Genomic DNA, 12087 nt, shown 5'->3' with positions numbered 1-12087 from the left:
CGGGTCGGGGGACGGGCGGGGTCCGTGCTCGTGCCCCAGCTCTGCTGCCTCTGGGCGCGGGGATGGCACCAGCCAAGGCCACTCTCTCTGGGAAGGACCTCGGCAACCTGTCCGCCGAGGGGGGCATGCTGGACCCCCAGGCACCAGGTGTGGCCCGACCGCGGCCTGTGGGTTGGCCACGGGGCCGGGCCCCTCGGAGAAGCTGGGCTGTGCCCACGTGGGCCTACACCCAGGGACAGAGGCCCTGGCTGGCCTGGCAGAGCCCCACACGTGATACTGCAGGGCCCTGGCAGGCAGAGGGCTGGGGTGGCCCTGGAGCCAGAGAGATGGCCTGCCAGGCTCAGGGTGAGGGACCCAGGCGCCTGCACTGTCCTGCCCTCTGCGGTGCGGAAGGTCTGGACTCACGGGGCCCCGCAGGGGTGACTCACGGGCGGAGCCAGGGCCTGGCCCAGCCTCGACCGGGAGCGCAAGGCCAGCCAACGTGCCCACGCAGAAACCCGAGGGGCCCTGAGCAAACCTCAGCACCGCGTCCTTGGGGAGCTAGGGGAGGGCAGGTGGCCTGCGCTTTGAGGAGAGGCTGGGGAGACTGAGCCCGGGCGAGAAGTTCGCACAGGGAGCTTCAGCCAGGAGGCTTACAGGGATCAGACCCCAAAGCAGAGCGGTTCTGCCCCCAAGGGGACGGGAGACAGAGTCCCCAGGGTCACCCACCGCTCTGCCCAGGTGATGGCACGGCCACCGGCATGGACACAGGGACCCAGAGAGAAGCGGCTTGGTCTGCAGTCCTCCGTGGGACACCAGTGGCCAAGCCTCTGCTCCCACACGTCCCTGGGGCTCGTTTGTGCCTCCAGACTAGCGCCCCTCCGAGAGCAGTGGGCCTGGGCGGGCCCACAGCTAGAAGGGGCCCTGCCGCCTGCCAGAGCTTGTGGCCTCCCCACCCCCAACCTCCCAGCTCGGCAGGCCTGGGGCCCAAGCATCTCTGGTGCCCACTGGCAGCCTCTGGCCCCGGCCAGGTCCCCATCTGCTCTGGACCTTCCTTCTTCATCCTCCCACGGGGAGAGGCCACCCCGGTGTCCTGTAAAGAGGTGAGAAGACGTGGCTCCGGAACAGAAACATCCTGGGGGCCAAAGCCCAGGGCCAGGTGCCTAGGGCAGCCTCGTGCGGCAGGTACCTTGTGGGCAGAGCCTGCAGTCAGTCCCAAGACAGGCCCGGGTCCCGAGACAAGGCCCACCCTGCGGCTGGCCAGGCTGTATGCCGTTTCTCTCTCCCAAAGCCCTGCCGACAGACAGCCGCAGGGCTGGAGCCCCGAGGGAGGGGAGGGGCAGGTGGGTGTCAGGCTGCTGTGCACGGAGGTCCACCTCTGCTCAGGGAGCTGGGGAAAGCAGGATGACACGGGGACTTGCAGCCTGGACGCCAGAGTGGCCCCTCGTCCAGGGCCACACGTGGGGCCCTGCCCCTGCCCCGTGAGTATCAACCTAGGGTCTCGGCCACAGCTGGCCCCCAGAGTCCTGGACCAAAGGCTGAAGAACCATCAACATCATTCCAATAAGACTCAGGTGACTGCGCCCCTCCTCCCAGGAGCACAAGGCCAGGCCCCCAGCCCACGCCCCCACCCCCTCCGTGGAGCAGCTCCAGAGACCAGCCATGCCGGCCAGGTCCCTTGGTGAGGCACCTGCCCACTGGCTGCAGGTCATACCACCCTGTGATGCACTGCGTACTCTCAGTCCCTCCAGCTCCCCAAGGGCAGGGAGGACGAGCCCAGTGGGGCCTGGACAGGGGGTGTGTCCAGGATAGAGCAGGGGCGCTCTCCGGCCCAGGACGGGCCATGGCTGGGATTCTTGGCCAGCTGAGTGTCCAGAAGCCTGGGTCCCAAGCCCCCCGGGCGGGTGTGGGTCCCAAAGGCCCGTACCCAACCTTTGCAGTAGAGGGGCCCCGGAGTCCTGTGTGATAACAGCACCCTGGGTGACTCACGCTGGGGAAGTTTACGAAACGCGCACTTAGAGGTCAAGGCCGGAGGCTTCGGATTGGCCAGGCCGGACAGGCAGCTGGCCCTTGTGCCCACCGACCGGGAGACCGTCCCTTCAGCACTCGGCGACTTTGCTGTCTTTGGGCCACCCCACCTGAGGTTCTCAACCAGAGGTCCACCCCCAAATCACCCACAAGAGGCCTCCCCCGCACCCCAGCCTGGAGAGTGGAGCTGTAGGGTCAGGGTAGGCCGGGGCCATCGTTATGTGTCAGAACGAACACCGCCCGCCAGAGATACTAGAGGACCGTGCACCACAGCAGTTATGCCAGGGACTTAAGGCCACTCCCCAGCACACAGTAGGTGCTCAGTGAATCAATGTGGATGCAGGAGCCACAGGCACTCAGAGCAGCCAAGGACCTTGCTTCAGGCCACACAGCAGCCTGCCAGCAGGTTCACGGCTCGGCCTGGCCTCCGTGGACAGACAGACGTTCAGCCCAGAGCTCCCAGAGCACCAAGGGAGGGGTGCTGCCGCCCCAGTGCCCCCAAATTAACACTGCTTGCTGGGCCCCGCTGCGTGAACTGCCCCTCCCGGGGGACCCCTCTGTTCTCCTAGGCCCCCGGGGGCTGCCCACGAGCTCAAGAAGTGCTGACACGTGGCAGTGACTGGTCTGCGCCCAGCTGGGGCACCACAGGCACACCGGCCTGCTGCCCTGGGACCCAAAGGCCCCAGGAGGTGGGCAGGCGCCTGCAATCTGAGCCTCCAGCTGCTCTGCCCGCCTGTCAGTGCCCACACCCGGGATGGGGCCTCACTGACCGGCCCTGCCACCATGACGTATGGGGTAAGGGGAGTGGGCCCTGAGGAGAGACCGGCCCCATGGGAGGCAGGTCGGTGCTGCGGACCCCCGAGGCTCGAGGCCGGGCCCCTCTGCCAGAAACACCCAGGCCAGGTCGTAAGCTGCCTCTGGACCCTGTCCGACAAGCCGGCTGTAAACACGAGCGTTGCAACTCACGATATCATGGTAGAAAACTGGGATCGGGATGAAACTGGAGGCGACCCGCAGAGGGGAGGTGGGGTGGGCAGGGACAGGGGCAGCTTCGGGGCCAAGCCCAGACACCGGAGGGGTTGGGAGAGGCCAGGTCTCTCCTCAGGTTCTCTTCAGGGACCGGGGGCGGGCGGGGGGAGCCCACTCAAGTCAGAAAGAGGAGCCGCTGAGCAGAGCTGTGCCCACCGAGGCCCAGCTCCTGGTTCTGTGGGCGGCTCCGGTTACAGCCTTATGTGGCCATGGCAGGGTTGCCGCCCACACGTCCTACAGCTGCCAGTTCCCATGCTGGGATCCCAGCAGAGCCTGCTTCCTTCCACGAGGGGGTGGGGAAGCGGGTGGGGGCGGTGCAGATCTCCACATCAGGTTAGCCATGGGCTGTAGGGATGGGAGCCCTGCCTGGAGGCAGAGACCAAGGGCGGGGGGCCGGCAGCCCCTGCCGACAACCCCAGCCTCCCTTGCCCTGAGTCAGGGAGCCCAGAAAACGAAGAGTGGGGGGACCTCTCCTGCCAGGGCCCCTCTCAGGGAGGAAAGGCCAGGCAGGGCTGCACAGACCCAGGAGCAGGCCGGCGGAGGAAGTGGTGGCCATTGGTGGCAGAGGACCCTCAGCTGCCCCGAGGGACAGGCTTGGCGGCTTCCAAGCGGCTATGCTGCAGCCCCGGAGGGTCACTAGGTCCCACCAAGCACTCTGCAGCAGCCAGCGCAGAGCAGGGCGACAGTCACCTGGGACGCCATATGTTAAATCACGTGACTTGCACATAAATGGCTCTGGCACATCTAATGAGGAGATGATGCCAGCAGAGTGGCCGCTGAGAGGGGATGGTCCTCCTGCCACACCCCCGCCGCCGGCACAAAATCTGGGCTCCACTGAGGGAGAAAGTTGGGCCTTTGCAAAGGGGAGCCGTTTACTGCTCCCGGTTCAAAATAAGGCCCAGCCTGGGCCTCAAGACATTGGTGCCTGATTAATGCCTAATCATTTATCTGCGCGACAGCTCACTACCATGTGACACTGTATCCAGGAGACTCTTTCCCGCTGCAGGGATCCCTGCAGCCGGCACACAGGTGCCTCTGAGGATGGATTTGCCCCCAGGCCTGCCCAGGGACCCCTCCAGCAGAGAATCCCGGCTCCCGAAGGGAGCTCAGCACAGCTCTGAAACTTGTATCTTTTCATTCCTGTTCTGCCTAGGGCTCCTCAAACCGAAACAGTGTTTTTAAATCCCGCCGCTGGACACAACTGCTAGCTAGCAATCCTTACCACCTCAGCCCCGACTGCTCCTGGGGGGGGGGCATTACATTACACACCGCCCCCCCCTCGTGAGTAACTGACAGGGCAAGCGCGGCAGCGCATCTGAACCCACTGCCCCCACCCCGGCGGATGACAATTCTGAAGACAGCCGAATTCAACAGTGAGTCTGAACAAAGAAAAGTGCGTTAATTATGGCAGACGTGCGGAGTTCGGAGCCGGGCGGCGCGGCAGTGGGCGCGGGGTCTCGGGCTCCACGCGCCGCGCCCAGGCTCCGGCTCGGCGCCCACCGCTGTTCTCGCCCGGCTGCGCCGTCCCCTGCCCGAAAAGTCGCGACGACTTTGAGAACCACTTTTCCCCCCCGAGTGGCGGCCGCGCTCGCGCACCCCGAACCCGGGGCTGGAGAAACCGAAAGCGGGCGCCGGCGCCACGCTGCCCCGCCCCGGAGCAGCCCCGGCCCTGGGCCAGCGCGCGCGCGGGGTGGGGGTTGTCCCGAGGGGATTCCGGGGGCGTCCCGGGGCCCGCGCCCCCGCCCCCGCTCACTTTTTCGTGCAGTCCAGCAGGATCCCGGCGAAGCTGCGCTCGCCGCAGCTCACGGTGACCAGCAGCGCGCCGTTGACGACCTGCTCCACCCGCACGGGCAGCCGGCAGCCGGCCCGCGGCTCCATGCTCCGCGTCCCGGCCCGGCCCCCGCCCCGCGCCGGGTCAGCCCCGCGCGTGACGCGGCCCGCCGGCCGCCTGACGTCACAAAGCTCCGCTCGGGGCGGCCTCCGCGAGCGGGCCGGGGGCGCCGGGAGGGGCGCGCGGGGCACCCGCGCCCACAGACGCGCGCCGGGCCGTGCGGCCTCCACACTCGGCGTGGAGACGCACTGCGGAGCTCCACCGAACGGGCAGGATGGGGCAGGATGGGGCAGGGCCGTGCTCCACCCCCGGCGACGCTGGCCGCGAGCGCCCGCGGAGAGGACCTGAGAGCCGGAGCCTGGAGAACTGCCCCGGCCCCGGGTCCAAGGACCCCCTCCTCTCCAGCCGGGGGTCCACCCGGGGCGCCTGCCCCTCCCGGCTCCAGGGTGTCTTCCCCTCTCCTCGCCCCAGCACCGCCCCCCCCCCCCGCCCTGACCGTGTCCCCGGGTTCCCCGCCTCCGGGTCTGGCGCCCGGGTGGCCACCCGGGCACTGCGGGGAGGAAGTCCCGGCGGCGCGAGCAGGAAGCCCAGCGGGGTCGGGCCGCGGAGACGCGGGGCGCCGAGGGGACACCAGCGGGCCCGCCGCAGCGGCCCAGTCTCGACGTCGCCGCCTGGGGGGGGCACTTGACGACCCCCGTGGGGCACTTGACGACCCCCCCGTGTGCTCGGCGCCTCGCTGGGTGACGAGAGGGCGCGTACTCGGCTCCGGGCTACCCGCAGCGGGGTTAGGGAGGGTGATCAGTCCACAAGTGTAGGTCGCGTGACCCCGGGGAGCCGGGGAAACGTTGGGTTCCGTGCGACCCCTGGTGCGGCCGGAAGGGCCAGGGAGCCACGCAGCCAGTTCACAATGGAAAGGATTCCCTTCCCCGAGCGAGACTGGGGCTCCCCGGCTCACGCAGCCGGGCCGCTGATGGGGGGAGTGGGAGGTGGAGGGGACAAGCGGACGCCGGACCCCCGCCCGGGCCCCGCTCCCACACGCCTTCAGCCCAGTACCAGCTCTCGACTTTCCTGAGCACTTGCGCGTCCCGCTCGCGGCTCGGGACCCCGCGGGCCGCCCCCAGGTCACTGTTGCAGTGACCTTGTCCCGAGCGCGTCCCGGCCGGGTCCCCTGAGCCGGGCTCGCTGCGCTCGGCGGGGCACCGGAGACCAGCAGGCGGTCGGTTGTCCTGACTACCCGTCCGCCGCCACCGGCCGGCCCCGCCCCTCCAAGCCGTCCAGGGCCCGCCCGGCTCGGACCTGCGCCGGGGCCGCCACCCCCGGCGCCGCCGCGGACAGTGGGGCCGCCGCGGCGCCGCTCGGCCTCGCCCTCCGGCGGCCGCGCGGCGCGGGGAGCCGGCTGAGAGGAGCCCAGGCGGAGCCAGGCGCCCGCGGAGACCTCGCAGGGCTCCACCGCCCAGCATTGTACGGGGCTGGGGATCAAGGCCCCATGAGCCAGAGTCCGGCCCCAAGCAGCCGCCGGGGAGGCCTGAGAGCAGAGCGAGAGCCTGTCGCCTGCAAGGCCTGGGTTCCAGCAGACACCCGACCTCCCCAGCGGAGAGAGGGACCCCACCAGGAGGCCTCGGGCACCTGACACCTCTCCAGGGTCAGCCCAGCCGCTCCCTCCCTGTGACTGCCGGACCCCAGGGGGCCTGACTGCAGCCTCCACTCTCCAGAGATGGGCGGGGCTGACTTCGGAGCAGAAAGGCCAGGCAACAGGGACCCCTGCAGGCACTGGGAGGGGGACTGGCCAGAGGCTGCCCACCTGCTCAGCACAGGCGCCAGCGTGCCGGAGATGCCTGCTGGGCGTCGCCCTTCCTGGGCACTGGGGACACACAGCACCGGGGAGCAGGGATTCGGGTCAGCTCGGAGCTGGTGGGGGCACTCCGCGTGGGCCGTGTCATTGTGTGCACGGGGCACTGTGTGCAGAAAGAGGGCCCGGTGCCGCGATGCTTGGGCCAGCAGGCGTCCACCAGAGGGAGAAGGGGCCCCACGAGGCCGCTTGGGCAGCACAAGTCTGGCGGCTTGCTGGCGGGGCTGGAGAGGTGGGTGTGGGAGTGCACAGAAGGGGGCCCTCCGAGAGGTGCCGGGGTTGAGGTGAGGAAGGGGGCTTCCGGGGAGCTCCCAGGTATCAGCAGCAGTTTGCCGTGGGCGGACAGATACACCCGAGGACACGCTGGGCTTGCGGGGGCGGGGATGCAGCGGTGGGTGTGTGTTGTGGGCGGGGTTGGGGCCCCGAGGACCACCCTGCAGCTCCCACGGTGGGGGCAGCGGCACCGAGCTGAGAGGGGAGAGCGCTAGGGAGAAGGGCGGCCCGCCCTGCTTTCTCTCAGCCTGGGCCCCAACCTGCCCCGTGCCTGGTACTTCTTAAGTGAGCACGGAAGCCATTTTTAAAGCCCTTTCTCCAGGAGGGAGGGTATTGAGAGAAGAGTCAGCTGACCGGAGGTTGTTTGCATCTCAAAGGGTGTCTGTTCAGGACCTCACCGGGCAGACCTGCCCACTCCCAGCCCAGCCCCACCCACTTGCTCCCCGCGGGCGTCCCCGCCTCATTTCTGGAAGGCCCGGGGAACTCCCGGACACCCAGACTAAAATGCAGATTCCGTCAGAGGGGCCTAATCCGCCCAGGGGTCCCGGGTCCTGACCCCCACATGCCGCCTCCTCCTTCCTGAGCTGGTGTTCCCTCCTCCAGGCCCCCTCCGGGGCCAGCCCTGTGCCGGCGGGTCAGCGAGGCCGGCAGATCCTGGAGAGAACAGCCCCAGACAGGCAGGGCCCCGGCAGCTGCCCACTGAGAGCTGCCCCCCGACTGAGGGAAAACTGGGCCAGGAGCCTCTCCCTAGGCCTCTGGACTTTGGCCCTAAAGCCTCCGTTCCCTGGCTGCAGGCACACAGCCGCTGTGGGGCCTGCCCGGTACCCGGCCCTTGGCCTGGCCTGCCCGGGGTGCTGGCAGGGTGACCGTGGCGGCTAGTCTGGCCAGACGGGCAGGGTGGTGGCATGCAGGGGGACAGGAGGCCGTCCAGCACCTCACTAGGGTGGAGTCGGGTGGCCACGAGCTGGCAGGAGGGCAGCAGAGGTGCTCCGGGCAGTGGCTGCCCAGTGACCCCCAGAGGTCCTTTGCTGGTTCTTGGAGGAGCCCCGGGATTCACCCCGCGGCAGCCTGGCCCTCACTCCCTGACTCCCTGCCGGCCCCCCAGTCTCTCAGGGTGATCCATCCACACCCCAGCTCAGCGTCCCTCCTATTGCCTTCACCCACGGGAGAGCCCGTGAGCCCTGCCCGGCACCGCGGGAAGTAATTTTGCCTTTGTCACCCTCTGTCTCTCCCATGAGGTGGGAGACTCCCAGAGGCCTCCCTGTGACCGGAAGGAACGCTGTCACCGTCACCAGCCTGTTCTGGGTTTGCCCGGCCGGGTGGCTGGTGTCCTCCCCCCACCCCCTCCCGGGGCTGCTCCACTTCCTTGCCTGGAGCTCCCCTCGACGGCCTGGCAGGGGCGTCTCTTGCAGCTCAGGCCAGCTCTCCCAAAGCCAGGTGCTTCTGAGATGGAACCGAGAGTGCCTGGTCACAGGGGAACCGCAGGCCAGAGCCATGGGTCAGAAACCACAGTCTCTCCAGAGCCAGTGCCCAGAGCGCAAGGATGTGAGAGCCGGGGTGGGCCTTGGTGCTCGGCCCAGGCCACCTCATGGTGCATCTCGGGCCTGGCCGTTGCTGGGAGGGAGGAGAGCAGGGCCCGGATGAGGGCGTTGATTTCACTAAGCACCTGGTAATGAGTCTGTAAGAATTTGCTGCTCTCATCCTCCTCCCCACTGCCACTGTCACCACCACCATCACCACCACCATCATCATCACCACCACCACCACCATGACCGTCACCACCACCACCAGCACAGTTCTCCCCTGTAGCTGGGCCATCTTCCGTGCAGTACCTGCCCCCCACTGGTATTGAGCCTGGGCCAGTGGAGATGCTGAACAGCCCTGGTAGGGGGTCTGGTGCCTCCTAGAGGGCTTTCCCATAACTCCACCCACCCCATAACCTGTGCCCTCCTGTGCCCTTGCCCAAGTGCCACCTGAGGCCTGGAGGATTCAGTGCCCCGGGTCCCCCTGACCCTAACCCAGCCCAGGGCTGGGGGCACAGGGAGCCCAGGGCTGGGGGTGGGGCAGCTCTTTACCCCCAGGGTTTGGAAAGGCCCAGAGTCGCTTGCTACTTGCTTGCTGCCACCCCACCCCCACCCCGGGAAGAAATGGAGGCTGATGGTTATATGCTGGGGCGGGAGCTTCTCCTCTGAACCCTGCTCTCCTTGTGCCTCAGGCTGCCAGGAGCCCACCATCAGCAGTCCTTGGCCCAAAGAGAACACTGCACTGGGACATGCAGGCTGGAAACACGTGGCAACACGCAGCCCTGAGCCCCGCGAGGTCTGCTCCTTCCCTCCTGAGCACTGGGCTCCCTGCCCCATGGGGATGGCACAGACACCGAGGGGGCAGAGGGGGTGACGCACTGCCGGTACCTGAGGACACACCGCTACCCCCCTTCAGCCCAGCAAGAGGGCCCCCCGCCCCCGCCAACAGGCAAGGCATCCCCGGGCCAGGATGTGTGTCCATGTGGGGTCTGCAGCCCACCTCAGGACCACCTGCAGTCACCTGGGACTCCACCTCCACCGACAGGGCCCAGGGCCCATGTCCCAGCCACACCTCTGCGCTACATCCTTCTGAGACGTGGACAGGCCATAGGGGTCACTCCCCTGGGCTGGCTGGTGGCTGGTGCGTGGAGATCGGATGGTGCCGCCGTGGGCTTGACCGTCCACAGGCAGCTTGCAGGAAGGGACGGGGCCGTAGCCACTGACGGGGCCGGACCCTCCTGTCCGGATACTCGTTTTGGGCCCAGGACTCAGGAATCCAAGCTCACGGACCAGGTACCAGTCAGGACGCAGGGGTCTGGTGGGAGTGGGAGGACGCCCTGTGGGGCTGTGGCCGCACCCTGGCCGGCAGCAGGTCCGCTGCTGGGCCCTGCGGGGCTGTGTGCCCAGGCTGCGTCCTGGCCAAGGCGCCACCTGCAGGCGAACATGGCTCACAGCACAAGGCCGCCGGGCTGCGGACTCCCAGAAGCGGGTCCTGGGCAGGGCGCCCACCATTATCGCCTGTGGTCGACGCATCTCCGGGCCCCCGCCCTCGCAGCGCAGGCCCTGCCACCCAGGGTTTCGGCCTTTACCTGGGGGCGGTGGGGGGGCGGCTCTTCCTCCCCCCCCACCCCGCCCAAGGCTGTCTGGCAGCAGAGAGGCCCCAGGAGCACCCATGTGGGCAGTCAGGCATGGCAGGGATGACTTAGCAGTTAAGGAAGGAGAGGACAAAGCAGGAGAGGGGCCATGGAGTGGAGACAGGTGACCCGTGACAGGGACGGAGGCAGTCCCCCACCCGGACACCCCAGTTCCACCCAGGACAGAGCAGGCCCCCACCCCACATACTCTGAATCCACTGGGGGAGCAGGGCCACCCCCCGCCAGCAGCCCGAGCGCCTTCTGAGCGGGGGTCCAGGTGGGTCTCCCGACCAAGCTCAGAACAAGTGGGGTGAGTGATCGTGCCGGAATCGGGTTGTGTAGGATGAGGACGTCACCCAACAGCCTGTTGGCGGGAGCAGCAGTGAATAAATAACAGATGAACGGCTTGAGGAGGGGAAGGGGGTCCGAGGGAGGTGGCTTCCGCCCTGGGCTCCCACCCTCAGACGGTGGCTGACCTCCAGGGACAGCAGGCTTTGGGTTCCCCCGGACCCCCTGGGGTGAGAAATCGGTGTTGGGGACACCAGGCTGGGATCTGGGGGCCTGGTCCAACCAAGAGCCCCGGAGGAGCTGAGAAGGCTGCCGGAGCCCACACCTGAGGCCGGGAAGCGCCGGGAAGCGCGGCGGGGGTGGCAGTAGCTGGTGCAGGAGGGCCTGGACCCAGAGCACCAGGCCCCGACCTGACCCGGTCTCAGGGGGCCAGCATCCCAGGAGACTGACCGACTCAGGGAGCCCGTGCCAGCGAGACCACCGGACGAGGGGCCCGAGCCCAGTGCCCTCCACCAGACTTTCAGAGCTGAAAAGTGAACACTCTCCCAGCGGAATTTCCGTCAGGGAGCTCACGGGGAGGACACACGCTGAGATGCAGAGAATAAACGCAGATATTTCGGGAAGAAACGTCTCTAAGCAGCGAGCATGAAGAAGGAAATCTCAGCTGGGCACGGAGTCGGGAGAGCTGCCCAGTGAGCAGCAAGGGCTCCAGAGACAGGAGGGGACAGGAGAAGGCGCACAAGCCTTCCGGGAAGAGAAGCAAACGCCGGTCTTGATCTGGGGAGACTGGCGCCCGCCAGCCGGGCGGGGGTCCCTGGCTTCCGGGCAGGGCTGGTGATGGGGCCCCCCGTGAAGACGGACAGACGCGGGACCCGTGGACACGGGCTCTGCCTCTGGCGAGTGGAGGCTGGAAGTCCGCTCGGCGCACCGGTGTCCACTCCAGAGGCGGCCCCCACGGCCACTGCCCGCCCAGGGCGGAGGACGGGCTCGGAGGGGACGTGACCACCTTCCCCACATGAGCAGAGCAGGTGTGAGGCAGGGAGAACCCAACAGCCGGGAACCCGAACAGAGACCTCGAGGCAAAGCAGAAACGGTGCAGAGTCACGGGGCCCATCTGGACATCTGGGCGGCTACGTGGACATCAGCCCAGCTGGGGACGCAGCACTGACACACCACGCAGAGGCCCTCTCGCACTGGCCCCTCCTGGGGGGACACCCACAGGAGCAGAAGGGAGCACGGGGTCTCGGCATAGCCGAGGGGCGGGGGGTGCGGCCCGCTGCTCGGTGAGTTTGGGCGGCCCTGCGATTGCGTCCACGCAGGGCACACGGAGGAAGCGTGCTGTGCTGGTTCACGGCCCAAGCCTCGGCAAGGCCTGGGGACCCCTGCTCTGCACCTGCTGGGCCCCGGGCGGCCGTGGGAGAGGGCAAAGCACCTGCCACAGAGGCCACGCGGAGGTGCCGCAGGCAGCGGAGGGCACAGACCACAGCGGGGAGAGAACCAGCCCACAGAGCCCGGCAGCCCAAGCCAAGAGCGACCACACGCTTGCTGTTCAACAGACCACGAGCCGGCCCCGCGCTGCTGGCGGCTGGCAGCCTCTGTGATCTCTGCCTTGGGGTCTCCCAGCTGCCGCAGGAGCAGACCCCCTAGTCCCAT

At 68.1% G+C, this 12087-nt stretch overlaps 2 protein-coding genes across 3 annotated transcripts in view; both read right to left on the bottom strand.

The window, feature by feature from the left end:
* Positions 1 to 5281, bottom strand: part of PWWP2B (PWWP domain containing 2B) — a 23115-nt gene extending 17834 nt beyond the window's left edge. For both annotated transcript variants that reach the window (XM_032609186.1, XM_032609187.1), the window contains exon 1: positions 4790 to 5281. In XM_032609186.1, coding sequence (XP_032465077.1) covers positions 4790 to 4914 — 125 coding nt within the window. In that variant the 5' untranslated portion in view covers positions 4915 to 5281. The remainder of the gene's footprint in view (positions 1 to 4789) is intronic.
* Positions 4991 to 12087, bottom strand: LOC116741350 (collagen alpha-1(I) chain-like). Its single transcript, XM_032607611.1, has 9 exons — positions 11993 to 12087; positions 10623 to 10960; positions 9870 to 10101; positions 9585 to 9827; positions 7815 to 7869; positions 7546 to 7643; positions 6494 to 7184; positions 5921 to 6392; positions 4991 to 5637 (listed from the first exon to the last, which is right to left on the bottom strand). Exons 1-9 carry the CDS (start codon positions 12085 to 12087, stop codon positions 4991 to 4993), a joined length of 2871 nt encoding a protein of 956 aa, XP_032463502.1.

The sequence above is a fragment of the Phocoena sinus genome, chromosome 16, assembly GCF_008692025.1.
Source record: "Phocoena sinus isolate mPhoSin1 chromosome 16, mPhoSin1.pri, whole genome shotgun sequence".
Lineage (NCBI taxonomy): Eukaryota > Metazoa > Chordata > Mammalia > Artiodactyla > Phocoenidae > Phocoena > Phocoena sinus.
The sequence above is the reverse complement of the archived record's forward strand: the minus strand, read 5'-3'. Positions and strand labels throughout refer to the sequence as shown.

Excerpts from the sequence above, each read along its gene's own strand:
- LOC116741350 (XM_032607611.1), bottom strand. The coding sequence starts at position 12,087 with ATGGGACTAGGGGGTCTGCTCCTGCGGCAGCTGGGAGACCCCAAGGCA. Across the intron at positions 6,393-6,493 it reads TGACCCTGGAGAGGTGTCAG|GCCTCCCCGGCGGCTGCTTG; the intron begins GTGCCCGAGGCC and ends CTCTGCTCTCAG. Across the intron at positions 5,638-5,920 it reads CTCAGGAAAGTCGAGAGCTG|CCCGGAGCCGAGTACGCGCC; the intron begins GTACTGGGCTGA and ends CGCTGCGGGTAG.